This window comes from Malurus melanocephalus, unplaced genomic scaffold (assembly GCF_030028575.1).
Source record: "Malurus melanocephalus ecotype Western Australia unplaced genomic scaffold, MMel_1.1 scaffold_48, whole genome shotgun sequence".
In the NCBI taxonomy this organism is placed as follows: domain Eukaryota; kingdom Metazoa; phylum Chordata; class Aves; order Passeriformes; family Maluridae; genus Malurus; species Malurus melanocephalus.
In genome coordinates, this window is record NW_026623280.1 from 997,255 (window position 1) to 1,023,898 (window position 26,644).

The 26,644-nt window shown below is 39.3% G+C and overlaps 1 protein-coding gene across 1 annotated transcript in view; it reads left to right on the forward strand.

Annotated features, from left to right (window-relative positions):
• Nucleotides 1-26,644, forward strand: part of RPS6KC1 (ribosomal protein S6 kinase C1) — an 85,502-nt gene that overhangs the window by 39,196 nt on the left and 19,662 nt on the right. The window contains exons 9-11 of the mRNA XM_057365117.1: nucleotides 6,188-6,280; nucleotides 17,150-17,197; nucleotides 18,749-18,881. Of these exons, the coding sequence (XP_057221100.1) occupies nucleotides 6,188-6,280; nucleotides 17,150-17,197; nucleotides 18,749-18,881 (274 nt within the window). The remainder of the gene's footprint in view (nucleotides 1-6,187; nucleotides 6,281-17,149; nucleotides 17,198-18,748; nucleotides 18,882-26,644) is intronic.

A 26,644-nucleotide genomic window follows, 5' to 3' on the forward strand; every position in this document is an offset into this window, starting at 1 on the left:
ACTGAATAAGACACATGCCTTCTTTGCAGATCCAAAGAAGAGCAGATTTAATTGGGATAAGACAAGAAAAAAACCCCAGAGAGAATAAAAGGCCATTCTCCTTCTGCGTTGAAACTGAAAATTGACAAATTATGGGAAATCTTACTTTGCACAAAGTGTTGCACCTGGCTGATTCTCCTGTTTACTGAAACAGGCCGTGTTGCCATGATTTAGCCTTGTTTTTTTCTTAAGTTTGTACAYGTATTTTAATGTCCTTTATTTGCTGCTCTTCATAATGTATAAATTTTACTTTTTCTTAGAGTTTTGGAATTTGCTGATATTGAGGGCAGATGGTGTTATGGGTCATAATGGTTGTGGTGAGGGACATCTGAGTTCATAGCTGAAAGTTAACTGGGTGAAGGACTTATCTGCCAAAATTATTGTAAGGATAGTGGTAGGGATCACAGCAAATTGGCATGCCCTGTGCTTTGGCTTGGTGTCTTTAAGGAAATGAGGAATGTGACTGTTCCTGCATGTTGGTTGCTGAGCAGATCTGAATTCTTTCACCTTAATTGCTATTTATTTACTGCCTAAGATAGTTTTACTGGAGCTGGGATGAGTTATTCCAYCCCATGTGGACAGTGATAAATTCACTGGAAGAGCCTGCATCTCTATACAGTGTGATTCTTGGGAGATGCCAGTGGAAATATGCAGATACTTTGTGTCCTTCTAAAGAAATGAAGTCCACAATGGGCAATGTTAGTGCAGYACCTGGGCCCCTGTTAGGATTGGCAGAGTGTAGTTTTGTTCTGGAGAGCGCAGTTCAGTGCAGGGAGTGTCACTAGCAGTGGGGTCCTGAGACCATCTGCACCTTTTGGAGACCATTTGGGGGAAGAGGTCTGACTAGTAAGTGAGCATAGGATTTAAAGCAACATGCTCTTGTTCATGACCTGGCGTCACAGGGCAGAACTACTTTGTCACCCCTGTGTGCCGTAGGTGGCTTTGTGCTTCCTATTGTGCCCTTAAAAGGTGCAGTCATGGAGATCAGCATCAGAACTAGGCTGTCCTGTCTTTCTTACACAGGGAATTTTGCTTCCTTCTCCTCMACCAGGCCAAACAACTGTCCAGCTAGGGAAGGGGTAAGCTCAGAAGTGCAGGACAGTTATTGTCCTGCCTGTTGGATCTYCCAAAGGCTTGGGATGCCAGCCATGTGCTAAGCCACCTACAGTAGCCTCAAAAGACTGTGCCCACTACATGTGCCCCAAGCTACTCCTTTGCCATCTGAACACCACATGAAGGTAAAGCACAAAGGTTAACTTTTCCCCGGGGGCTTGGGGCAGGAGAAAGCGAACCTCTCTTTCATGGCTGGAAATGCCAGGCCGTTGCCTCTTTGAAGACCAGGCTTCCCTAAAAAGGCAAAAGTCTGATATTTGAGAGCTGAGAAGCAAATTGTCTTTGATACCATGAAAACCAAACAAAGAACAACTGTACTTTATTAATTTTCAGCAGTGTTGCCCTTAAGGATACCATCCTTAGTATCCACCCTGCTGCTGGCAGGTGCAGCTGAAGAGAGGAGCACAAGAAGGTGGTGTTTGAAGAGCCCTTGGCTTTGTTAAAGAAAGGTTGTGGGTAGAGGGTTTAAAAGAAACATAGGGAACTGTCACAACTGTGACCTTGAGCTGGGAACTCATCTGAGTGTCTTAAAAAAAACTGAGAAAAGCCTTGCTGTGACCCATAAGAGCAGGAGATGTGGACACAGCTTCTGGAACTTTTAAACAGGCATGTGGACCTGCTGGAAAAACAAGCTGCMGCAAATGCTGTCCTTTTCTTATTTTTCTTTGGTGCAGCACAGCAGCCTCAAAGACCATCTCTTGGACAAGTGCTCCAGCATGCTGTGTAAGAGCAGCATTGGGTCATTTTGCAGATCCTCGTGCTGCGTTTTCCCCTCTGTCCCTCTATAAGAAGCATCTCTGGGGAGCCACCTCCAAGCCTGAGTGGGGGCTGCAGCAACAGCCTCTGAATCACACTGGATTGACCATCAGAAAGCWGCAATCTTGTGTAGCTGTCAGCTGCAAAGCCCAGCTCCACTGCTTTTACAGGTGGGAGCAGTTTTAACTGCAGCAGTTTTTATAAAGCCCATTTTTTCTCTCTTTGAAATTAGTTCTCAATTCTAACTAGTCATGCCTAACTTTGTATATTCAGAGTTGTTTCTTTTTGCACCATTGTGAAAGCTGTTGTCTTTTAGAATGTCAATTATTTTTGATTTTCAAAGCAATTTAGTAACAAAGATACATGGAAGCCTGATGCCCAAACAGAAGAAGCAGTCTTTGTGGTTTCCATAAGATATCATCCTAAAACTCTCATTAAAYGTGCATGAAAATTACATGAAGTATAAAGAAAATGCACTGCTGTAGTTCTGTGAGATACAAATTTAACATAAAATAAGAAATTCTGTCTCAAGGCTTCTAGGATCACATCCAAGGYGTGTCCCAGCTTCAGGAAAGGTGCATTCCCCAGATGGTGCTCACTGAGGGCCTTGTGAAGCACAGGATAGTTCTGTCTGGTTCAGATGCAGGCAGAAATCCAATCTGGTTTTCTGCTGGTGCAGAGAGAGGAAGGAGCCAGGATATTCTGCCAGACCAGGAGAGCTGGAGGYACTGTCACACCCTTGAGGCAGATCCCAGTGTGTCTGCATCAAAACAAGGCATCTGCTTGCTGCAAGTGAAGATCTGGCTATGCTACAGGTAGAYAGTTATTGAAGTCATCAGACTGAGACCTCTGAATGGCAAGGGGAGGTCACATTTTGATGTGCAGGTCTGCACTGGTTCATGAAAGCTCTCTTTTCTTATCCTGAGGATCTGTGGTGACTGATGTCAAAGGTGTCAGTATTAGCAGTTAAAGTAGCAGAGCTTTCTGGGTGAAAAARATCAAGAGGTGAAAATAAAGATCAAATATTTAATTAGAGGAAAATCCAGGCAAAAGAGCAGTTGTGCYGAGAAAGCTTTGAGAGACCAATTGCTGTGAGCAACCAAGGAAGGTCCAAGACTCCACCCTTCCTCATGTTTCACTGCATCCCAGGAAGTAGAGGGGTGCAAGGAACCCCCACAACAGATGCTGGGGTGCCCTTAGCCTGAGATAYACACATGGTTGTGGTTCTTGGGGTTGTCCTGTGCAAGGCCAGGAGCTRGGTGTGGTGATCCTTGTGGGTCCCTTCCAACTCAGGATATTCTRTGATTTCCCATCAAATGAYATTTGTGTCACTGGGCTAGGGACGGTGCTCTCGCCCTAAATGAAGTTGACATGAGATGCCTTTCCTCTTACCTGACTGGAGATATACTTCTCTGTCTCTCTCTGCTCTTATACTTGCTGGTAGTGCTGCCAGAGCTGAGGCGAGAGCTATGGCCATATTCCTTGTGTAGCTTGCAAATCCAGAGCTTTCCAAAGGTAAGCAGTGGCCACAGGCTGCTGAGTCCTTGCAGGAGCATCATAATCAGCATCATCCTTTTCTGCTTGAAATTTACACATGGTAACCAGAAGGTGATGGTGGGAGAGGAGCTGGTGATGCCTGTCCTAACTGGATAAATCCAGCTATGCAGCTCAGAGCATGGAAACAGAGAGGGCCTGACCAAAGGAGGGAACATCCTGGTGTACCTGAGCAACATGCTGAGCATTTGGACAGGCTGTTGAAGGCCTTCTACAGGCAGAGGTAGCCTGCTGCTTTGTTTAGAGTATTTGACTAATTTCTAAAGGCAAATGAAGCTTTTGATTTTTTTTTTTGTTGTCCTCCTTCCTGTATTTTTTGTTCCTCTGTTTTTTGATGAGAGTGGGGGTTTTTAGTTATTTTTCTTATTGCTGCCTAGATGCTGAGCTTGGATTTTTACTCTATTCAGAGGAGCAGGCTTTCATAGAGTGCTTAATTGCTGTAGTTCTGGGAATTGTTCTGGGAATTTGGAGTTTGCTTCCAGCCTGCTTCACAACAGAATGTAATGCCTCCCCATCATTGGGCTCTTCTATTAGACTTTGAAACAGTGAAACTAAAGTACTGTAAAGAGCAAAACTGATAAAAATGGAGAGCCTACTGGGAGCTGTGGAGATGTGGATGTGATTGTAAATCCTTTTAAGGTAGGAAGCGACTGTAGAGCAGATACAGAAAACATTGTGTGTATACAGTATTACCGACTGTGCCACCATTGSTCACATTTTAGAGAAGGACCTAAAATATATATACTGGGGTTTTTTTGGCTGTTCAGACACGATGGGTGCAGAAATCTAATTGTATAGCATTATTAGACAACTATTAACTTCTGTAGAGATGGATGAACTTAATTCATGGTTGAAATGTTATTCATAAGAGAAAATTCTAAAAGCGTAATTATTGAGGAATGGTTATAAAATGTAATAGCAAGCAGATAGAAGTGGAAATCTTTTATAGTAGTCTAGAGGATTAGGAAATGTTCTCTTCCTTTAAATGTATTCCTTAGAATGCTTTTGAAATCTTGTCATGAATAAACTGTGTTAGCACAACTCTTTGTTTCAAAGGAAGTATTTCATTATTGCAGAAAAATTGCACRCTCTGAAAATACTTTTAACAGCTTGCTGGAATGTGGAGCCAAAATTAGGTTTGGAAAAGAAAGTTCATGTAGAGTTTTCTTTTTTTTAATCTTCTTCCTGCTAAAGCGTTTAGTTTTAGATTGTGGAATCTGGACTGTTTTCTCTTAACTGCTGTTTTTACTCCTGCTTGGCAGGATTTACGTGACAAAACAGTTATCAAATACAGACAGATAAATGAAGATAAAAAATAAACACTTAAAAACTGAGCCCAGGAAAGCACACTTTGCTCCATGCTTTTTGAACATGTATTTGTGGCCCTTTCTTTTGGATTTTGTGGGCAGTCAGTACTTATTTAAGTACTAATTTTTAGGGAGGAGTTTGGAAGGAGAGAATGTTTTTGACTGGCAACATGAATGGGCCATTGAGGAASGCTTTGAGGATAGCACAGTAAGGATGTCTGAGGAGGAAAAAATTGGGTGACAGGAAATGGCTCTGCCTAGTTCAGGATCTTGGAGTTTCTCATCATAAAGGAAAAATTTTTGATTTTCCGTGATAGTCAAAYATTTCACCCACAGCATAATTGCTTACCAGCCATTTTCCTTTGTAATATAATCGTTAAATATTGCCTCAGAATGGCAACAAATTAAATTTTTTCTCTTAGAAGCCTAGAAATCGAGCAGTTTCACCTTCCTTTCCCTTTGCACCTTTGTGTGATAGAAATGTACTTGGGGAGGTCAGGTTGTGCTTAAAAGGAGTTTGGCATTCAGCAGCTCTGGAAATGAAGTTACCTTATTTGTGAGGAAGAGATACAGGTCTGTGGTTSTAGTAGGAGCTACATGTTGAATTTTTGGAGGAAGATCTAATGAATTCTCTCAGTTGGCAACTAGAAACTGCTGAAAATGTTTGTTCAYATGCCAGAGGTATATGGGATGCTTAAGAGGTTGATCTTTGTCCCAAAAGACTTCCAGTTGAAACGTTGTTGCCCGCTCTGACATGCAAGCTTTGAGTTTGCACTGAGAAACTACAAAACATAATATGGACAAACATCTATGTGTATTATTAGCATATTAACTACTTGAATAGTTGGCACCTGCCAATTTTCTTGCTGTGGTGTTAATTTCTAGATTAATGATACATAGCTAGCTACTTTTTTTCTAAGGCAGCTTTGGGAATCATTTCTGTTATGCACCTTATTATTAAAAGGATTTCATAAAGCCCACCAGAGAGCAAGAGAATCCTGTTTATAATTCTATATTTTATGTTCTTCAGACTTAAAAAGCCTCTAATTTGCTTTCTCCTCCTCAGTGATCTCTGAATTATTTTGTGCCCAGAATACCTGTAAGGCTTTGATTGATTATTACTATGTGGTAAGAACTGAGTAATCAATTGCTGGGTTCCATTAAGCATAGAAAATATAAAAATTCATTGCTTTTTTCTTCTCTAAATTTTTGTTTTCCATGTTATCTTGACTTTTATTTACTTGCAAGTTGTTTTTTTTTCTCCCCCACTAAGGACAAATAGAAAACTTCTCCTTTCATCTTCAGTCTCTCTGATTTATGATAAATTTAGTTTCCTTCGGCCTGGCATTTGCTTCAGCAGGCAGTCTTCCTTCAAGTACCACCCTGATTGATGTATAATCTTTGATATCTTCCATTAGCCTCCAGGATCACTAAGTTCAAGGCCCTCTTGGAACCTAAGGAGCCCTGCCGAGGAACTGAAGACCTTCAGAGTCCTTGGGGTGATTGACAAGGTAATTCTTCAATGTCTCTTCAAGAATTCACTCATAAATCGACTGCATGCTGACATTTTGTCTTTGAAGTTGTGGATCTTAAGGATATGAAACAAAAGGGGAAAATGACTCAAATGCATCTGCACTTTAAAATAACAAAAGTAGAAGAAAAAAAAAGGCTTTTATCTAAGCAATTCATGTAAGGTCATGCAAAATGTATTTGAGCTAAAGGATAAGGTACATGTTTGGTAGCATTCAATAAGATGAGGCCTGTTTTTCAAAAATGAAGTCATGGTTGCTGTTCTGGGGTAAGGACAAGTTGATGTGTTTTCACTTGAACARTCTGGTGAATACCTGAAATATAGAAGGGTAGAAATTCTTACTTTTCAACTCTTACTTGAAATGGGAACTGGGGACACACAKGACTGTTCTCCTTCCCTGAGAATTTGGAACTGAGATCCCTTGCCAAGACAGAGATTCAGCAATGAAGCCAAGCTTATTTTTGAGTCATGCAAATAGTACCTTCCAAAATCCCAGGATAATACCCATCTGTAAACAGTAAAGGGCCATACGGATTTTTTTGCAAGCCTAATTAAGAGACCAGAAGAATTGTTGGGTTGTTTTGATAATGCTGATTAGTTACCACCTTACCAAATACTTTTAAGATGATGTATTGTTCAGCAGTGTGACAGTGGCTAATGCAGACTGTAACGGCTCGTTTCCTTTTTGCTGTGCCAAATCCCTTGTGCCTTTTGATAGTTCCTTGTGTAGTCCCTGGTTTGTGCATGAGCTACCGATGCATGGTCAATTTATGCATTTGTAACGTGCATCAAAAACCTGTGGCTCATCCCTTGAGGTCTCTATTTCTTGGTTTCTYTTTCTTGTTGCACTGAACCTATGTATTTTTGTTTTGGTTTTTGYTTTTCTTTGCCTGTTTTGTTGTAATTGTGTGCGTAAGTTGATAATTTCTCCTCAGAGGGCTGTATGCATTAGGTGTTATGGTTGTTTTTATAGCAYACAGGGTTTTCTATGCTCTGACTTCATATTCATTGTACCTTTTTTCCTCAGTTTTAAGTACAGAATTTARCCTGCATTCCACTCTGTATACACATCAGAGAGACATGTGGTGAAGACCACCTATCTGTAGCACCTGTTAGGAAGTGCTAACTGAGTGGCCACTGAATGTGTGCAGTGGGCATGGATTTTGTGATTTAGTCTGACAGAGTGTGTCTGCAGAAGTRTTGGAAATGGATCAAGAAAGACCTTTTCAGTATCTCCTTTACTGTGTAAGGATAATGAACAGCTACTGGAGAAGATGTTTGATCAGAATGAAGCTTTTGGAGTCCTTGGTGGTACCAGATCTCCTTAGATTTCTCAGAGCAGTTTCAGTAAGTGTCCCAGGTGTGAGCTGAACATGTCCAAACCTTTGCAGCAGAGTTGGGAAGAATCAGGATTCTAATGATGACAGAAATACAAGATACTCAGAGTTGTAGATGTGTGCAAAGAGTCACAGACCTGTGCATACAGCTGGAATGCTCATGTGTAAACAGAATCATAGGGTTCAGACTTCCTGTTTAATTACCATGTAGGAAAGGGAGCCGGATTCTTTCTGGTGTCTTTAGTACTCTGCGTTCCTACTTACAGATTCTTCTTGTCACAATGTTAGCCTTATTCTCAGTGTGCTGCTTTTAATCATATATTTCTAGGTTTTTGTGAAGTTGTGAGGCAAATGAAAACCTGCTCTAAGCTCAGAGAATATTGTATTTGGTTTTGTAATGCACACAAAAAAACATGTGAATCTGAAGAAAAAGTGTGCACTTGTATCTGTGGGCTGGAGATGGTGCCCCTGCCTTTGGTTTAAAGCACCATCTCACTTCKTTCCTTACCATCACTGTCATTTGCCTCCTTCTCTGTTCCCATATGCCCTAAAGCTCACACTGTGGAGAAATCCAGYCAATGTGTAAGTATACTTGCTGGAGCCAAGTAGATGACATAGCGTGCTTGTCCCCGAAAACAGATTTTGATTTTCAGGGCCAGCAATGAAGGTGCTATGCTTTTGGGCACAAGACTGTGACTGATTCAGCACCATGCAGAGTTTTGCCTGAAAATAAGCATCCATTCTAACCCTAAGGTAGCTGCTTTCGTTTCAGCAGAAAATGGTTGTGTGGGTGATAATGAGCCACTGGCATTGTAACTGCTGGCTTGACTAACCCTGTGCACGACTGGCTGAAACAAACTGACTTGAAAATGGTGTTGGTTGGTTTGCAGACTTGTTCTCCCACTGCTGAAGCCCAGAGTGGTGTCTGCCTGCTACAGTGCTGCCTGGAGAAGACCAGCTGTTAACCTTCCCTCATTCAAATGCTGAAAGGTTCAGTGCTTTCCCTTAGAGTAATGTCACTCTTTGTTCTTCTTTTGAAGCCTCTTGAAGTATTTTGAATTGGCTTCATTTTTCACAGRCAAAATGCTTGTTGCTACCTGAAACTCAGGGATTTTCAAACTATTTTAGACTAGGCAGAGTGATTAGATATTTAATTTTAGCCTAGTTTATTCCCTATGTGCAGTCTTTCTTTCCATGCCTGCTCTTTCACCTTCCTTGTCACCTCAGTGATTTTTGTTGCATTGACCCTGTTCTGCTAAATCTGAAAGAGTTAGAGATCTTACCATTATTAAGCTCCTTAAGTTATTGTGAAAATTCAGGGAAGAATGCCCATATCTGCCTTGCCTCCCATCCTTCTGCTTTTGCTCTCATGCAAAGGCTATAATATAAATCCAACTATTTTAGTATACCAAAGAGGACTTAGGTTTTGCTTGAGGAAACCATTGGGTTTTTTTTTTTTTGATTTCTGGTGCTGCTGTGTTTGCTCACTTCATGGTGTCAAGAGTTAACGAGGTGGTGTTTGCAGGTATTTTATATGTTTAATATGTAAAGAGTCTGCCTGTATGTAGGTTTCTAAAAATAGAGGTGTAATCTAATTGTAAAGGTGGCTTTTGTCCTGCAAACGTTGTGGAATATGAGGTGCTGTGTTTTGGGTGGCAAAGCTCTAATTAGTGGTACCAGAGGTACTGCACTGAAAACAAATACCTAAATATTGTAGCTGTTGTTATCAGCAACCACAAAGGATCAATTATTTTATCAGCTCATGTACCTTAAAGTAGAAAACTTCTTTTTTAGAATAGGAGAGAGTTTTGCTTTCAAAATTTGCCTAATTAAAAATCAAGGTTGCAGGTTCTGTGCTGAGTTTCTGCCCTAGGCAAATCTTCCTTTGAAGCCACAACCGGCCCCTAAAGAAACGACTTTGTTATGGTGCTGCTGGATACCTTCACAATGCTGTTTCAAATCCAATTTCTTATTCTTTAGAACTCTCTGTTATTTAGATTCATTCAATTTAAAGATTCATCTTGAAAGCAGAGTGCATTAAGTAATAACTATGCCTCTGTAACCAATGGCTGTCTTTTATGTCTCTTCTGTCCCCTCCCCTGGTCCCCCATCAAGGCACTCTGTCTGTAGTGGCAMTGGTGTGGCTGTGTTCAGTTCTTCCACAGCTGTCTGTGTATTTGAGATTGTTGTTCAATACACTGTTTGTTAAGGTTTATTATGAAACCTTATAAAATATATACTCTAATCAGGGCCTTGCTAAAAGTATTTTGGGAGTTCATGAGATAACTGTTTTTAGAAAATGGAAGCAATTCTGTTAATATTGAATATGGGGGTTTTTTTGTGTCTCCTATGCTATTGTGAGAAGTCTTAACTGTGGTGGTTGGTGAATTGACTTTAAAAATATGCAGGAGAACGAAATCAATATTATTATTTATAAAGCTTTTCTGAATGCTTGTCTGCATAACGAGTGAAAGTGCCAAAAAGCAGAAATATGTAGAATGTATGTCAACTTCACATGCATAATCTGCAGACCCAGAGTTGAATTCAAACAGGTTATGGCTAGTTCTAATGAAATTTAATCACAGGGGTAGGAGAAATAGGCTCTTATGGCAGCCTGTGTGTTGTGCATTAAAAACTGACATAACTAACTATGTCCTGTTAGTGCTTGTTAGTAACTTAAATATTCAGCCATTTATTTTGAGGTGAGATTAAAGACTGTTGCAGCTGTGAAACTGAGTTGACCGTAGCATGTGTTTTCCCTCCCCTGGCTCTCAGGTGTGCACCCTGTCAAGCATGTTTAGATCATCTTATGGATTTGAATGAATGCTGTGTTGCCTAAGAGGTCTGGGGGAAAAGGAGCTGTAATATACATACAAACGGGCATAATGGAAAATAGCAGTGGCAAAAAGGTTGAAAATCTGAAACGGAGTAATAATAGTAACTATTCATACAAATAAACTTTTAAGAGCTGGTTTTATGTTTTGATAACCTTTTTGTTTCTTAAGGAGYTTGCCAAGTCCTACGAAATCAAATCAGCTACAGAGTTATTGTTGAAACTGATTTCTTGGCTCACTACCTTCCTTTCCCTACTGCTGTGGGATTATTTCTAAACTACAGTCAGGTTTCAAGCCCCAAGTAACAAAGCTTGCTTAGCTTTAAAATGTAGTCTCTTTGCCAGCTAGAAGGAGTCCTGTCCCTTCTTCCCTGCCCTCAAACACCTGCCACTTGTTTTCCTGAAATCTTTCCATTTACACAAATCTGAACATTTCTGAGTGTTTGTTATTGCAATCCTTAGTTTCTGTCTAACTTCTTTCTTGTTTGTCTCACTAAAATTTCTTTTGACTTGAGTGAGATTTGGTAGAGTAATGCAAATTTTGCCCTAGCCTTTACAAAAAAGAAATTACATTGTTGGACTTTTCTTGTGCAGGCTGAACTGCATGTACCTTCTGGCTTTCAGAGAGAAATAAATTATTGAGATTTTATTTTTTTATTGAATTATTTTCTTTTAAGCTAAAATTATTGAAGTTTATCTTCCTAACTTACTGAGCTGCTTACTACATAATTGGTGCTGAACAATTACTCTGGTATGCCAATGGCATTTCATACTGCAAAATGCTTTCTCTAGTAAAACCTGCCAGATATATTTTATAGGTTAATATTTCACTATTTGTAATTTATTGGCCAGATTTTAGTTTACTCTAAGAAAATGGACTTTCTTCTGTTACCAACTAACTCAAAGTATTTCAAAATTCAAATTTGAATATATGCTGCTTTCTTAGCATTTTCATTATTTAAAGCTGCACCGTTTGTCTTATAAGTACACTATTATTGCAAGTCACAGAATATAMGAGCTGTAAGTTCCTTAGAATAATGGTTTGAAAGGAGGAATAATTGCAAACTGAAGATAATTCATATTGCACAGGTACAAGGATAAGGAATAATCACATTTTTCATACATATTAGCCAAATGTAATCTCTTTCTGCAACGACAGAGGGAGACGAGTGAGAGTCCGGGTGGTATAATCTGAAAAGTGACAAGAATAAATCTGTGTTAAGTAGATCTTTTAATCCTGGTAGCCTTGTGACAGCCGGCACAGCTGAGGAGAGCAGGAGGAATTGCACCCCTGCTCCTGCCCATCAACAGAGCCGTGTCCTGAGTGCAGCCCCCAGCTGTGTGCCAGACCCTGCTGAGGTTTTCCTGCGGTCCCAAATACTTGTGCCCAGGATCAGGTGGACAACTTATCTCGTACCTTGTCATCTGTCATAACAGCATTTTCCAACTTGTGGGGTAAACACAGGAAAAAAAAATCCTAGCTGATCATCTGATACGTATTCAAGTTTATAGGAGTTTAGTTAGAGTTATCTATCCTATGAAAAGGGTACATTGGTTTAGCAGATAAGGACCAGAGTTAATAAGTGGCCCACTGGTGACAATATTACATGATGTGTTTTCAGTGTAGAGCACCAATTTAATAACAAAATGGACTTGGTTTTAAAGTAATCCCTTAGCTCTGGTTTGTCTTGGAAACCTTTCTGCTGTCTGATGCTGCAGTAAGAGATCCTATTCAATTTTCTTTGATCAGGAAGGAGGTATTTTTCAGCTGTTTTAGTGAATTAAAGTCACATTTTTGTAAGCAAATGTGTTGACATGTTTGTTTTGATTAGTGTTAAAAGCTGCTCCAATAAATAAGAAGCATGGGTATGTTTTGAAAGAATGGAGGCTAAGAAAAGAATCAGTATGAGATGCTGGGCAGGGGAGAAGGGAGGTGGGGGGAAAAATCCCAGAAAAGAAAGGGGAACTGGGGAAGCAAGTGTGTGCAGCGTGGCAGGATTTTTTTTTAATGTTAAAGCCACCCGCAGCAGAGCAGAGCAGCGCAGTTTAGAGCAGTCCTTAGTTCTGCCAGCGCTGTCCCCCGTGACCTTGGCTGGGTGCTCGGTGGGGTGACTGCTGGCTCACCATGTTCTTTTTTCTGGTGACTTGCCTGTTGCCTGCCCCTGGGTCTGTGCTCTCCCTTATGCTGACTTGTGCGATGTTCCTTCAGTCTCTTATCTCAGGGCTTTGATGCATATGTTCTGAAGGTGGCCACCGTGACTTTGGGTGGCAGCAGATGGTAAACCTTCAGGCTGCCACCGGCTATACTGGTGTTAAGTTGGAAACTTCACGTTTGATGAAGAATCAGTAGTGCATATGAAAGAACTTTTACTGCAGAAATATCTTTTAATTAAAAAAAATTAGCATACCGAAACATTTGCTAATTTCTATGCATTTAAAGGATCTTAAAATTAACTGTTTTCTTAAAGCCAGACTATGGTTATTTACCAGGCAAGTTTTATTTTATTTTTCTCCAATTAATTGTACCTACTATATTGAATTGAATTTAATTAATTTTCCTCTAAGCTGTTGGATACACTGTAAATCAAATCTAAGAAGCTAATTTTTTAAAGTAGCTGCTGTCAGCATCAGAATTAACCCTTGACTTAGGAAAAAAAAAAAAATGGAATTCACAAGTAAGAAATCTATTTGGCACCATGAAGGGGTATTGATATCTGCACTTTAGTGAGATACTGTCATGCAGTGCTACCGTGTTTATTTGTTTTTTGGGGTGTGCCTGAGAGCTCCAGTGCTTGTACAAAATTAGGATGTCTGTGCTGCTGAAGACACTTATTTGCATTAGATATTTATTTGTGGTAATTGCTATTTGTATGTCAGGGGTTTTGGCCACGTTGAGGTTGTCATCAGTGCAAAAAAATAGAGAAAGAAATGAGTAAGCAACGGTGCCGTAAGAGCCAGCGTGATACGTGGACCTTGACTCTGTTCATCCATTAGTATTACAAATAGGATTTTGTCTTGTCTCCTTTTGTGTCACAGTCTAGTTGCTCAGTGCCCAGGAGTGCCCTGCTGTGCCTTCCTCTCCCTCCTCTCTGAGACAAGATGCTGAATGCTGCAGCCGACAGTTCATTGTTAGGAGATATTAAATATTATAACATACACGGTGAAAGAGGTTCTGTCAGCTTATGTGAGCTAGAAGCAGTCTAGTCTATTGCCAGCATCTCTGTGTGATCGGCTCTGGAGAGTAAGAGAGTTCTGTCCTAGGAAATGCCCTGTGGAATCCTGTTTTGTCCCACTGTGCCATTAGGGTGGGTACTTGTCACTCTGCATTTTAAAAAGAAGTCTTAGAATTACAGAAGCACTTTTGCAGTGGAAGGAATGCAAACAGGAGAGACTTGGTGCACTGCTATTTGTAAATTGACTAAAAGATGAAGTGGGGAGAGTAAATTGGCACCTGGGTCAGTGGCAGGGGTGCAATTGTGCCCTTCTGCAGCAGCCTTGTAATGCATCYAAGAGCTGCTGACCTTTCTCTGCTCTGGGTGAGTGATAAAAACTCAAGCGTATATCCTTGTGACCTTCTCTTTCCTAGACTTTTCCCTTCCTGAAATAGTTTTCTGATGGCATCATACCCATTCATGTAGTTCTTTAATTATTTGGGATAATCTGGTTCAGCCTTTTCTTTGTAATAATGCATGCAGGTCGCTTTCCCTTGAAACAAGTGATTGATTTGGTGGTCCCGTGTAAAATCTGCAGTCTGCCAGGGCCAAGTGGACCATCACTACATGGATTTCTAAAGTTACTTTCAAGGCTCTTCCTGGGCTTCTTGGAGTGCCTTTTGAGGTAAACAGTCTTGCCAAAAGGTTGATACTGAATCAACAAAGAAATAATTGTCCTTAAAATAAAGTGGAGCTGTAAATAAGATGTTAATCACTCGGGGAATGTACAAGGCTTGATGGGAAGTAAAAAGAAAGAGGCTGGTTAGCTGGACTGGGTAGTCCATCTAGGTAGTTAACCTCAAAGACACAGGGATATTAGTTGTTGTTATTGCAGGTATAAAACCATAGCTGCTGTTTCGTGTTGATGCTGCAATATAGCAGCAGATGAAGTTACCCTACAGGGACCTGCTGCCTGCTTTATTTGCGTTAGTGGTCGTCGTTCTATACATCAACTTATAGGGCGAGGGCTCAGTAATCTCTTCTGTTGCACCATATGCTAATACAGTGCTGATAAGCAAGTGTGAAAAATGAAAGGGAGGAATAAATTAATTGTATTTGTGCAATAAGGTATGCTATCAAAGGTAATTATTTCATGACAGTTTTAGTTATAGCGGTTGTTTTATCATGGAATAAAAGATGGCTTTAGGAGCCTTTTATTGGAAAGACAATTGTATCAAATTAGTACCAAATTAGATTTTTGTCTTTATAAAGGTGAGCAAACCCATGAGCAGTTTTTAAATTGGTGTCTTCTACTCTACAAATGAACAAATCCTGTTTGAGGGTTAAAGAAGCTATTATTCTGTCCTTTATGCTGACAGCTTCATTACTGATTGGCCTACTGTTGGTATTAAAAAAATGTTTGGCTCCTTATGATCTTTGTGCATGCAACTATAATATTAATACAGACCACAGAACTGTTCATTAAGAAGTGACTTTAAATGAGGTTGATGCTTGTAAATCTGGAGAGATACAGATGTTAAATGCTGCCATTCCTTTTCATATACAGCCGTATGGCTAAAAATTTCCAAGTGGCTAAAGCTCTTGTTAGCAAGAGTGCTGGTGTGTTAAGAATGGCCCTATAAATAACTTTAAGAACTGAAGTTGAAGGTGCTTCTTTTAAAGACTATTGTTAACTAAACATTATTGCCAAACAGATGGAAGGCATTCACCAGCCTGATGTTTTTAGGTCTAATTATATTATCGCCAGTCCTGTATGGCTCGGTTGAAGAGGTGTATCCAGAGGCCAATTTATAATCATTTAGCCAACACCTGTTTGGGAGATATTGACAGTCAAAGGGCACATTTAAAAAAAAAAATCACATATGTTCTCGTATTTATTGCCTCAATGTGAACAGTGTCTAGTTGCAAACAAACTTGGGAGAAGAGGAAGGAAAGTGATTGTAAACACATAGATGTTTCCAAACCATTTTTACCTTCTTTCGGCACCTCTTGTAAAGTGGCTTTTATTTTTCTTTTGTTCTGTGGTTTTCTTTGGTTGGTTGATGTGGTGTTGGGTTTTTCTTTAATTTTAATTTTACACCTCTTGGTTAAGTAAGGATAACAAAACCAGTTTTATGATTGTTATTTATTGAGCTGGTTTTTACTGTTTCTGGGAGCTCCAGGTAAGAGGCCTAAAAAGTTGTTTGGCAAACTCTCTGGTCTGGGTACATCCATCCATCCATCCTTACCATGCCCTTGATATGGAAACGGTCTTTCCTTTGTCAAGAAAATCTCAGTAGCACCAACGTATATTTATTTTTGCCCCCAAAGATCTAGAAAAGCTTTTAAAGTCGTGTATAACTCCAGTAAAAGGAGAGGTCTTTGAGATGTGGAAGAGTCTGTCACTTTCTTTTGGTGAAATATGTTGAGAGAGAAATTAGAAAAGACTTCTGTTCTCCTTCTCTTGTTTGAGATGGCAGTGGAGAGAGGAGTGGATTTTGAATGCTGCCATCCCAAAGGGCAGAGGTTTCTTCCTTTCAGAGACAGCAGAGCACGACTGCATTGCTGCCCCTCCCAGCAGGGAAGTAAGGGAGGCTGTGTGTGGTGCTGTCCTATTGCCACCTGATGAAGCTGTGCTGCTCCTGACATGTCATTCCTCTGCAAGAAGTCTTTTTGGATGCAAGCTGACTTGGTCTTCATTGCACCTTGTCTGTTAACTTGGAGTTGCTGAATCTTGTCTATTAAACTGAGAGTTTGGTTAGCCCAGTGCTAGCATGGAAGAAAGCCTTTTAGAAGTATGATCTTGCAGTCTAAATATTTTAGTATAACTATGTGAATATTTATACTGGAAGTTTGCAATGTCTGCTGTAAATAAATAGTGAGGGCACGATCTTGTTCTTGCTCCTGGAGTAGAGTTGAGCTTGTGCTTGTGCTGCTCGTGTGGCTGTCTTGTAGCTGGTGTTTTTCAAGCACATCTGTGTTCTTAAGAGTTTGAAAACAGTTGATTCCTGAGAAGGGTGGCTTGAAGGAGGAGGGTTCCAGCTTTCTAAAGATGCAGATTCCTAAATGTGTATACACATGCATCTTTTTATTTGTTTTGTTTTCAACACGTAAACAGATGGAGCTTGCTAAGAGTGTAGTTGCTATTTAGTGCTTCTCTCATTGCTGTGTTTAAAGTGCATTCAGTAGAGGTGATGCACTGCAAACAGAGAAAACAGAGATGCTCTTTGCATCTCTAGGTGTTCTCTCTGCAGCAAACCCACACTTCTCTCCTTAAATAAATCCTTTTTTATGTTGTTGTTATTACCAGAATACTAGAGATCTATATCCTTGGTCATCTTTGCTAACAAAAAGATTGGTTATCAAGTCTGTGTGGTGCAAGGGTTTGTTTTTTTTTGGTTTTTTTTTGAAAAATAATTTCTTATATTGCTTTCTTTATAAGAATATTCAACATTAGATTTAAGATCTGTGTTTTGTTAGCTTGCTTGTGTGAATCTTAAATATTTCTCTGAATACTTTTTGCTTAGGTTTTGCTTGTAATGGACACTAGAACACAGCAGACTTTTATATTGAAGGTAAGATATTCTATTATTTGTTAATAATCTTTTATTATAGAGCCTTCTAAATTACACCACCACGCAAAGATCAATTTATATGTAATTTATAGAGTTATGATAATACATATTAAGTGGCCTGGAATTCTTTTTGTCAGTATTTGGTTGCATTCTTTTCCTTTCTCTCTAACATTCCTAGTGCTCAGATATGCTGCTTTAGTTACCTGAGTTGTGTCTGGTTATTGAGGCCAACACTTTAGGCAGGCTTTGGTGAAGATTCACAGATTTAATATGCTGCTTAAAACATCTGTAAAGCCCTGGTGGCTCAGGGCTGGTGCTGGAGGTGAAAATTCTCCTTAATCCAAGCACATCCACTTCATTTTGTGTGTGGTCTTCCTCATGAAGAGTATCATACTGGCCAAAATGGGTTCTGGATGAAATGTATGACTGGTCTTCTTCAAATTTGTTTCATTATGTTTTACATGAATAGTCTGAGAAAACTGTGTTTAGTGTTACTAACCCATCACATTTATGAATATCTAGTTGGTCAGAAGAAAATTTTTTACGCTACTGTTCCATGTTTCAGAAAGTGTTCAGATCAAGGCCTCWGTATGCTCAGAACATCTCAGATGCTGCAAATTAGTTTAGTTATGAGAATTGTTAGTGTGGCCATTACTTCAGGCTCCCCTTGACCTGAATTCCACTGCTAATGGCAAGAAGTATAGAAAAAAAGCTGTGTCCCAAACATGAAGCTCTAATTGCTTGCTCACATTTTGTAACTTTGCTTCAGATCTGGCTTACAACCCACCTTAACTTTGTGTATCAGCATTTGAAATTGTATGTGCAGGATACGACAACCCTAATTGTTTCTCAGCAAGGTTTATTTGTGAATATTGTATATTAGAACCTCACATTATGTGCTGGCAGATAGGGTAACATTGAATTTCCCATGTAACTGCCTATGTTTATCAATATTGTAATAGGTCACACTATTGACATAATTTTTTTTCTCTTTCTCTCTCCCCTCCCTTTCACCCTCCCACATCAATTTTTTCACTTCTGGCAACTTCATCCCTGCACTACCTCCCAAAAATCATTGCCTCTCAAGGAGACTAATCCTTTCCTTTTTATTGAGGTGGTTGTTGTCTTTAGTAAAGTAAAATGGAAATGTGAGGATTACCTGTAAGGCTAAGGCGTTCTTTTGTCTTTAGGACTTGAATTGAATTTTTTTTTAATAGTGTCTTTTGGTCACACGCAAAAGTAAAATTTTAAAAAAAGGTCACAGGGAAATAACTGAGTGTCATCCTGATGACTTAGTTTGAGAGAGATTCTAATAAAAACATTGACCCATGTAATTGATTTTAATGGCAGCTTTGTGCCATCTTCTGTTCTCTGGAAATGCGCCAGATGCCATCAGCACAGCCTCGGGGGACCGAGGGGCATAGAGCAGCAGATGAGTGGTTTCTCTGAAGCCCAGAGTAACTCGGATAGATTAGTTTGGTTGATAAACACAGAGCACAGCAGGCTCCAAAGGCAACTGAGGGTACAACTGACCTTTTTGTTCTCTGTCAGGGTCTAAGGAAAAGTAGTGAGTGCAGCAGGAGCAGAACGACCATCATCCCCCGCTGCGTGCCCAACATGGTGTGTCTGCACAAGTACATCATCTCCGAGGAGTCTGTCTTCCTCGTGCTGCAGCACGCAGAAGGTTTGTCTCTTGTTTAAGCATATTGGTGAAAAGAGTCAAAGGTTTTCAGTTTTAATCAATGGTGCACTTCATTGTCAAATTAATCCCTTGTATATCCAGTTAAAATATTTTTAGCGTGACAGAAAGATGTAATGTAAGACTCCATTCTGTTCTTTCGTCCCTCCCCCTTTTCCCCTCACATTCTGCAGTGGATCTGATTCCTGCTTCAAATGGCCTCAAATCCTGATGGGTTRCTTGAATTGTAGCAATATTGAAAGMTTYCAACTGTTTATTTTCTACAGGAGAGGGAGTGCTTTGACTGCAACAACTGTCTGCATTACTTACAATTATCTCTCAGAGATAAAGTCTTTGGCTACTTTTGTAAACTTTGATTAGGAAATCTTTTTAGCATCTTCGAGTTAAAATGACAAGTATTTGCACAAGAATTTAATAGCTCTGCTAAAAACAATGAACATTTGCCTGTTGGTTAATATTGCACTGATCTGGATTTTTAAGAAAATAGCTGGTGGCATCACACAGGAGTTCAAAGCAGAACCACAGAGTTGTGCCTTCAAACTATTTATAAAATTCCTGTTAAATGTGCAGGGAACAGGTGGCACAAAATAATTACATTTTGATTTTTTTGTCTAACACCTGGATTTAAATATTCCCTAAATGTAATTACCCATATTTGTTTAGAATGAGTGCAGAATATAAATTTTGAGATTGCTAATAGTTCTTTTTTTTAGGAAATGTTAATAACTCCAACAGAATGGATGATGTGAAGGAACTAAGCTGACTGAGAGAAGTTAATTTTATTACATTGAATATTATTTCTTTTTTCCCTAATAACTTAGATTTTGGCTTTTTCATGAACAATTTGTCATACGAGGCCAGCTAAAGTTAACTTTGCAGCAGGAATGACTGTTTCTGCAATGTGTGGCTTGGTTTTGCTGTGAGCAGTGATGCATGAAGTAAAGCCTCACATTACAGTAGTGCCTGATGGTGATCTTGGGAGTTTACAGTGCTGCTTTTCTCGAAGTGCACAGGATAATTAGGAGATTCTCACCTGAACTACAATTTCCACATAAGCTGATACATTTTGTTTGGAGAAAAGGCATTTTTAAAAACCCATGACCAAAGAAACCCCAAAACAAGCAAAAAACCACCCACAACCCTTGTCAGATACCAACTGCCCTTAAGCCTAGCATAATCAAAGGAGACAGGATTACATAATAATAAAAAAGCTATTCCTAATATTTCTGCAGTTTCTGAAGTCATACAGTTTTGTTCTTCTCTTCAGGAAGAACATTCTTCCCCAAGACAGGTGGAAAAGTGAGCAGAGTAGTAGTGGAATTTCATGGGAGAAGTGGTCAGACATAAGAACAAAAATTTAAAGGAAGGCCTAATGTGAGCAGTTGACAAAGATAATTTCCTGGAAGTGTTAATTTGAATGTGGTAACAGTGAGAAAAATAGAGACATTGCATGGTCAGAGCTCTTTCGTTTTCATAAACCTATTGTCAGGGCTCAAAACAGCCAAAGGGAGAGAAGTAGTGATATATTCTGCTGTGAAGAGCGGTAGCTGGGTTACAAAGTGATGAGTAAATTGCCCGAGAATGTAAGWGTATTGCAGGTGTAGGGCCTAATCCCAAATCCCTGACTGGGGCAAAGGCCAGTGCAGCTCACCCTGTCCTATGAGACTGATGCTGGAAAGTGATTCGGGTGAAAGGCTTCCAACTCTGTGTGAGTGAAGGATAAATAAAAACAGGGCTAAAGTTATGCTGCATTGTATGCAGAGACTACTCTTGCTCGCCCCACTGATGATGGTCTCCATCAGATCAGTCTTATGTTAGTAGTACTCATCCTTTAAATTACAAGGATTGTAATACCAGGAATCCTTATAGACAAAAGTGATCTTAGAATTTCATCTATCTCAGACCAGATATGAATAGARAAGGTACTTGTAGTTAATGTTGGAAAAGGATAGAAAATTCTAGGTCAGTACTTTCCCAGGGGATAGTCTCTTGAAATCTTATTTATTTTATTTTATAACTATGAATGATCTTAATATTCATAGTCCAAGTAATTCTATGCCAATAAGAAAAAGATTCTGCCAGTCAAATTTGTAACTGATGCTGATTTATGTTGTTAGATATGTTAACTAAATAGTTAACTACACTATTGGGAAATTCAAGGGTAAAATATTAATTTAAATGGGCAGTGGCTTGTAATATAGTGAATTCAGAGGTTTAAATGTTATGAGTGGACAATATGTGTTTGCTRAGCAGTTCAGTGTTTCCTGTTCATAGTAGATTTTAGCTGTATTATTAAGTGCAGCACTGTTCAGTTTTGTATGGAATTGTGCAAGCTTGACACAGACTCAAGAAGACTTGTTTTGTTTGTTTTGGTAAGTCATGATGCTGTTACACACTCAGAATCGGTGAGCCTTGGGCTCTCTTAAAGCGTCTTCTCCTGGCCACCGTCAGAGGCTTCAAGGATGCATCAGAAGCATGAAAGTCCGTAAAGTTATCTTGTAGCTTTGTTGGAAAGCACTTGGCAAGTTCTAATGTGGGAGAGAGCCAATCTTCTTCCTGGCACTACTAACTACAGAAATTTTAGAAACAGATGCTTCAAAAATAGGCTGGGGGGCTTCCATGGGACATCAAAGTTTAAGTGGCTGTTAGAACCTGTCAAATCTCTTTAAGCATAAACAAGCTGGAGTTCCTATCAATCTGGAGAGCACTCAAGAAACTTCCTGCTGAAGAGGCTTGCTGCACGCAGCAATTGATAGACAACACCACGGTAGTGCTCTGGCTTGCAAAGCTGGGGATTTGTTGTTAGGAAAAGAGATAATGCTAGCTGTAAATATTTGACAGCAATCAGAAAACGTAGGAAAGGTGATACGCTCCTTGGCAAGTGACTTTTTCAGGAGACTGCTTTGGAATAATAGCTTTTGTTCCAAGTGCGTTGGGAAGTGGGAGCTTTGCCTAAACTAGCAAACTTTGCAGCAGAGATTCCCCAGCAGCACTGGAAATACAGGACTGCAGATACAGGACTCTGGTGCTTGTAACTACTGTCATGTTAGAGATTAGGCAGGGTCAGCTTCCCATTCATGTGGAGCTGCAGCTCCACTGTGGCTGCCGTTGGGATGCTGTGGAATATTATTGTTGTACCGTGGCAGGGCCTGYGTGTCWGCTTTTGATTTTGGCCTAGGAGCTRTGYAAGGCTCRTTTTATGTAGCCATTGCATTAACTTGATGAAATTTACCAGTAGGCATGACTCCACTGAAAAGGACGGTGATTCTTTGAAAACCATAAAATTGTTCCTTTTCCAGTGAGGAGGGCTGTTAATTCTCATGAGGTGCATGGTTTAGGATTGCTACTCCTGGCMATACACAAATTCTTATTCAGTGACRTAGAGTTGGCCCCAGTTTTGGACAATAATTCAAGCACGTCTTGCACTACTTTCTCTTTTTCTTCTCTATCAAATTACACACTTTGACTTAGCTTGGGATTTYGTAAGTTCAGTGACTGCTGCATTCTTAGCTGCATTCCAGTTCTGCAAGAATTGCAGTACTTCATYCTTGGGAATAATCTCATGGGCCAARCTAGCAAAAGCTATTGATTCATTTTGGAATATGTCTCCTTAGCCAGTCGGTCTTTCAGGATGTGAAGCTGAAATGGGAAGTGTCTAAGCACTGAGTGAGGAAAAATACAACTGCTCATGGATTTTTCTTGTCAGCTGGAACAAAAACACATTTAGGATACTAAATTTGCTGGTTTGTTAGGTTTCATTTTATCCTGTCATATATACTATATAGTGTCTGTATTTTCTTTTTTCTGTTCCTGCATCTATTAATACAAAAGCTGCAGAAATGTTTGAAAGAATATAAAAGATTCCTAGTCAGTTTCATCACTTGGTCATTTTATATTGGATTTCCTGTTGATTATTTTGGACACTATTTCCATTCTGCCTCTAGAAGCAGAGGTATAAGGTCCAGAATGCTGGAAATATGGTTAAGTATGGCTGCTAGTACGAACTTTTTTCATTGAATGACTGCAGAAGAACATGGAACTTGATATTCATGTGCTTACAAAATCAGAAAGATTGAACTTGACTGGCTGTAGAATCAGTTCATGGTAGAAGAAAACAAACTTAATAATTAGTTATGTTAATAATATACTTCTGAAATTGTATTAAATACTAGTAATCTTTAGCTTAATACTGTAGCTTTTACAGTTATATAGTCTGTTGGACTTTGACAGTGAGTGAAGCTTACTTGTTTGGATTGATTTCTGTAATTTTAGTTTTTATAGATTCCTGATACTATATTAGCAYGGCTTGCTAATGGGTTTTCTTGATCTTACACAACACATGGGGAGAGGGGGAAAGATTATTAGTATGTCATTCATAAAGGCATAATTACATACGCCGATACAAATACCACTTTTGTTTGACCCTGGATTGGACATTTTCAAAAAGGAATAAAATTGTTGTTTTTCACTATAGAACACAATTATTGAATGGCATTTATTTACGTATTTCCACTTGACCAGAAGGCCAGTCTTGAAATATTTGTATGTTAACATATTTTGACATAATTTTTTTTGTTTTGTTTTGTTTACTTGTATTTAACTCTTAAGTTGGAGATGCAGTAAGTAGTAATTTCCACTGTGGTTTCTAAATACAARTCATTAAAAATGAGCAACTTTTTTTTAAAACCTGAGACAACAAATTTGCAAAAATAAAATGTTTCAGTTCTCCCTGTTTTCACAAGTGGACAGTGGTGAATTGCTGAACACTGTAAGAATAAGGTGATTTCTTTTTTTGTCTTTTGCAACTTTTGTGTTTACTGAACCTCTCAAATCTTCCAGTGATTTTTCTGTGGACTTTTGAAGGATTGATCCCAACATTGGGATCTCTTGTTCCTTCCATAATCCTTCTTGGGTCTCCTTTCTTAAGCTGCTTTGAGTAGAGGCCAAAATCTAGCAGAGGCTGCATAAAATCTTGCTTGAAGTGAGGCAGAGGGAGCGGAAGACAGGAGTTGTCCTGAGAGCAGYTTGCCATGTCAATAGGTGAAAAACTTAAGTTGTGCAAGGATAATTCTTKCATTTTTGATTTTGCTGGGCAGCTCAGTCCATTCTTTTTTACCTTAGTGCAGGGATACAAAACATTTAGGTCAGTGAGAGCTGTTCGGGTGTCATGTGTAAAAGCACACCTGGTGTCCAGTAATGRCACAGGAAAAAAAGGTGTGACAAAAGATCACAGGAAGAAGAGTTTGAGCTTTCTGCATCCCTAGGTCAAAGCGCAAGACAGACCTCTGTTAGAAAGACTTTTTCTTACTTATTCCATCTGAGGAAGCACTGATGGTGCTTGCAGTTGTGTTAAAGCCATGCCTGGAGGCTGAGGTAGTGTAGTGCCAGGCACTTCTCAAAGCTTCAAAAATCTTGCATGAGTCTTCATGGGTCATGGTGTGTGAAGATGCTTTGGAACCCAAGATATGTTTTTTATRAGAAATTTGTGAAGTGCAAGTAATAAACACAGTAATATGTGGTGAAAATATTTGGCTCGTGCTAATTAATCTAGTGGGGAGACTTTATACTTTTTTAAATTAAATAATGTGTTTTATTAAATGCAGTAAGGGTGTGGTTGTCAAATGAGGTTTTATTGTTTTGTATGAAATGGACCTGGATAATTCCATGCCTAGTTAATAAACTTGGCAGAGTTATTTTATTACATTACTTTATATTACTTTATATTACTTTAAATAATTTAATTGAACTTTTAAAGGAAATTAATTGTTATGGGTAAAAGTGTGAAAAAGAGGATAAACTCTTTCACACATATATAAAAATTTTGTATGTTCTCTTTCTCATTCTTTTTTCTGTTGTTTTATCTCCCTGCCACTTCATAGCAAAAACATGAATAAATGTAGAAGTGTAACATTAGAAAAGAACTACTGGTGATTATGGGTGGACAACTTTTATTTTTCCCAAATGAGCTGAAGCCCAGTGATCCTGAAGTGCTRTGCCAGCTGCAGGGCTCGGAGGGCAGGGTGTCTTTGCCCTGCTGAGCTGCCGTGCAGCGTGTSGTGTTTAAAGCAAGCAGCCTCAGCTTAAGAGCCTGCGTGGAGTCCCTGCTTCTCTCAGAGGTGAAATCCTGCTCGGGAGGCAGCTCTGCAGGGCCAGGGCCCTCGGTGTCACTGACACAAGACCTCAGGTCCCTTGTGCCCAGCCAGGCTCAGAGTCAGTCCCTGCCCTGCTTCGCTGGCTGAGGAGCTGCTGCTCTGCTGGGAGGGACTCAGGGGCTGAGCCTCGCTGCTGTGGCAGGGCACACTTGKGGGTGCATGTTTGCAAACACCTCTGGGTGGGTATTTAAAGTGCCTGTGCCATACAGTGGCCAGTGTAGCAGTTCTTGTTCTTTTCTCTGTGAGCATTGCTTCCCTTTACTCCTGTTCATTTACCTGGTACCTATTTCCATCATATTTTAGAATGTGGCAAGGGTCATTCTGACCTGGTGCTAAATCCATTTGCAGCTTATGGCAGAAGCCATGTGGATTAATAGACCTAAGTTGTCCTTTTTACCATTGGACTCAAGCTGTTAGAATTCCCTCTTAGTATTTTTAATATACTTAGTTTCACCACAACCAGTGAGATACTATATTCCCCTTGAAAAACAAGTCTTGTCTTAGCCAGGGGGCTGGAAGGCCGGAAAATTCCACATTATATTATTCAAATTAATTTTTTTAAGTGTCAAGGTTTTCCTGTCTTTGATAAATTTTATTTGAAATACCTGGGAATATAGAAAATCTGTTCCTAGGCAATGATAAATACTTTCTTCTTTTATTGTACTTTTTAAAGGAATTTTGCCTGATACAGAGAGTGTTAAAAAAGCCCCAAACTATTAAAGAATGTGTTTTGGAAAAATATAAAACTCTGTTTTATCCAAATAAGTAAAAAAACTCCAACGAAAACCCTACCAACTTTGCAGATGCCCAGTGGGCTCAATACTTACTTTTTTTCTTTGACAAAGATTTTGTTAGAACTCCTACATTTTCCAGAATTTCTATGCAATCTTTTAAATTGAAATGTCTTGACAGTGCATTTTTCCCTAAGTTATCAAAGGAGACTTTCTAGCTTTAAGCCAAATTCTTTGGCACATGTAAGAGGTACAGTAACTCCTTGACTTACTTTGCTAAAATTATGTTTTAAAATCTGTCAGCTTTTTTTAATATGTGCAGCATTTGGAAACATGAGGAGTCCTGCTTTTTTTACATTTTTACATTTTTTAAATGTAACTATTATTTTTGGAGATATAGTTGTCTTAGATGCTGTGAAGGAACTCTATGCCAATGTAAATTAAAAGTATTGATAAATCCTAGTGTGGGACAGCAAAGCATAAAAAACTTTTCTCAATTCTGAAGTTAATGGGAGAAATAAGTCAATATTTAACAAAAAAAAAAAAACAACCAGCTTCTTCAAAGAGAGACACAGACCCTTAAAATATCATGTTAATAGAGTTAATTCCCTTCCCATTACTGAACTGTTTGGTTTTCAGTCCATTTCCACTRATGTTGCTCATGAGTTTAGAGCTGTGATACAGAATTATTCAGTGTAGGCAGAAGTGGTCATGGGCACTGAACTATTTGATCTTCCCTAGTGTTTGCTTCTTTTGAGACAGCAGCTGGAGAGTAGTGACCACTGTGCAACTTGAAACACACTGAAATGAGACTTCACTGAAGTTTAAAAACAAAAACCAGCAGCTTAATCTCAGATGCAGCTCT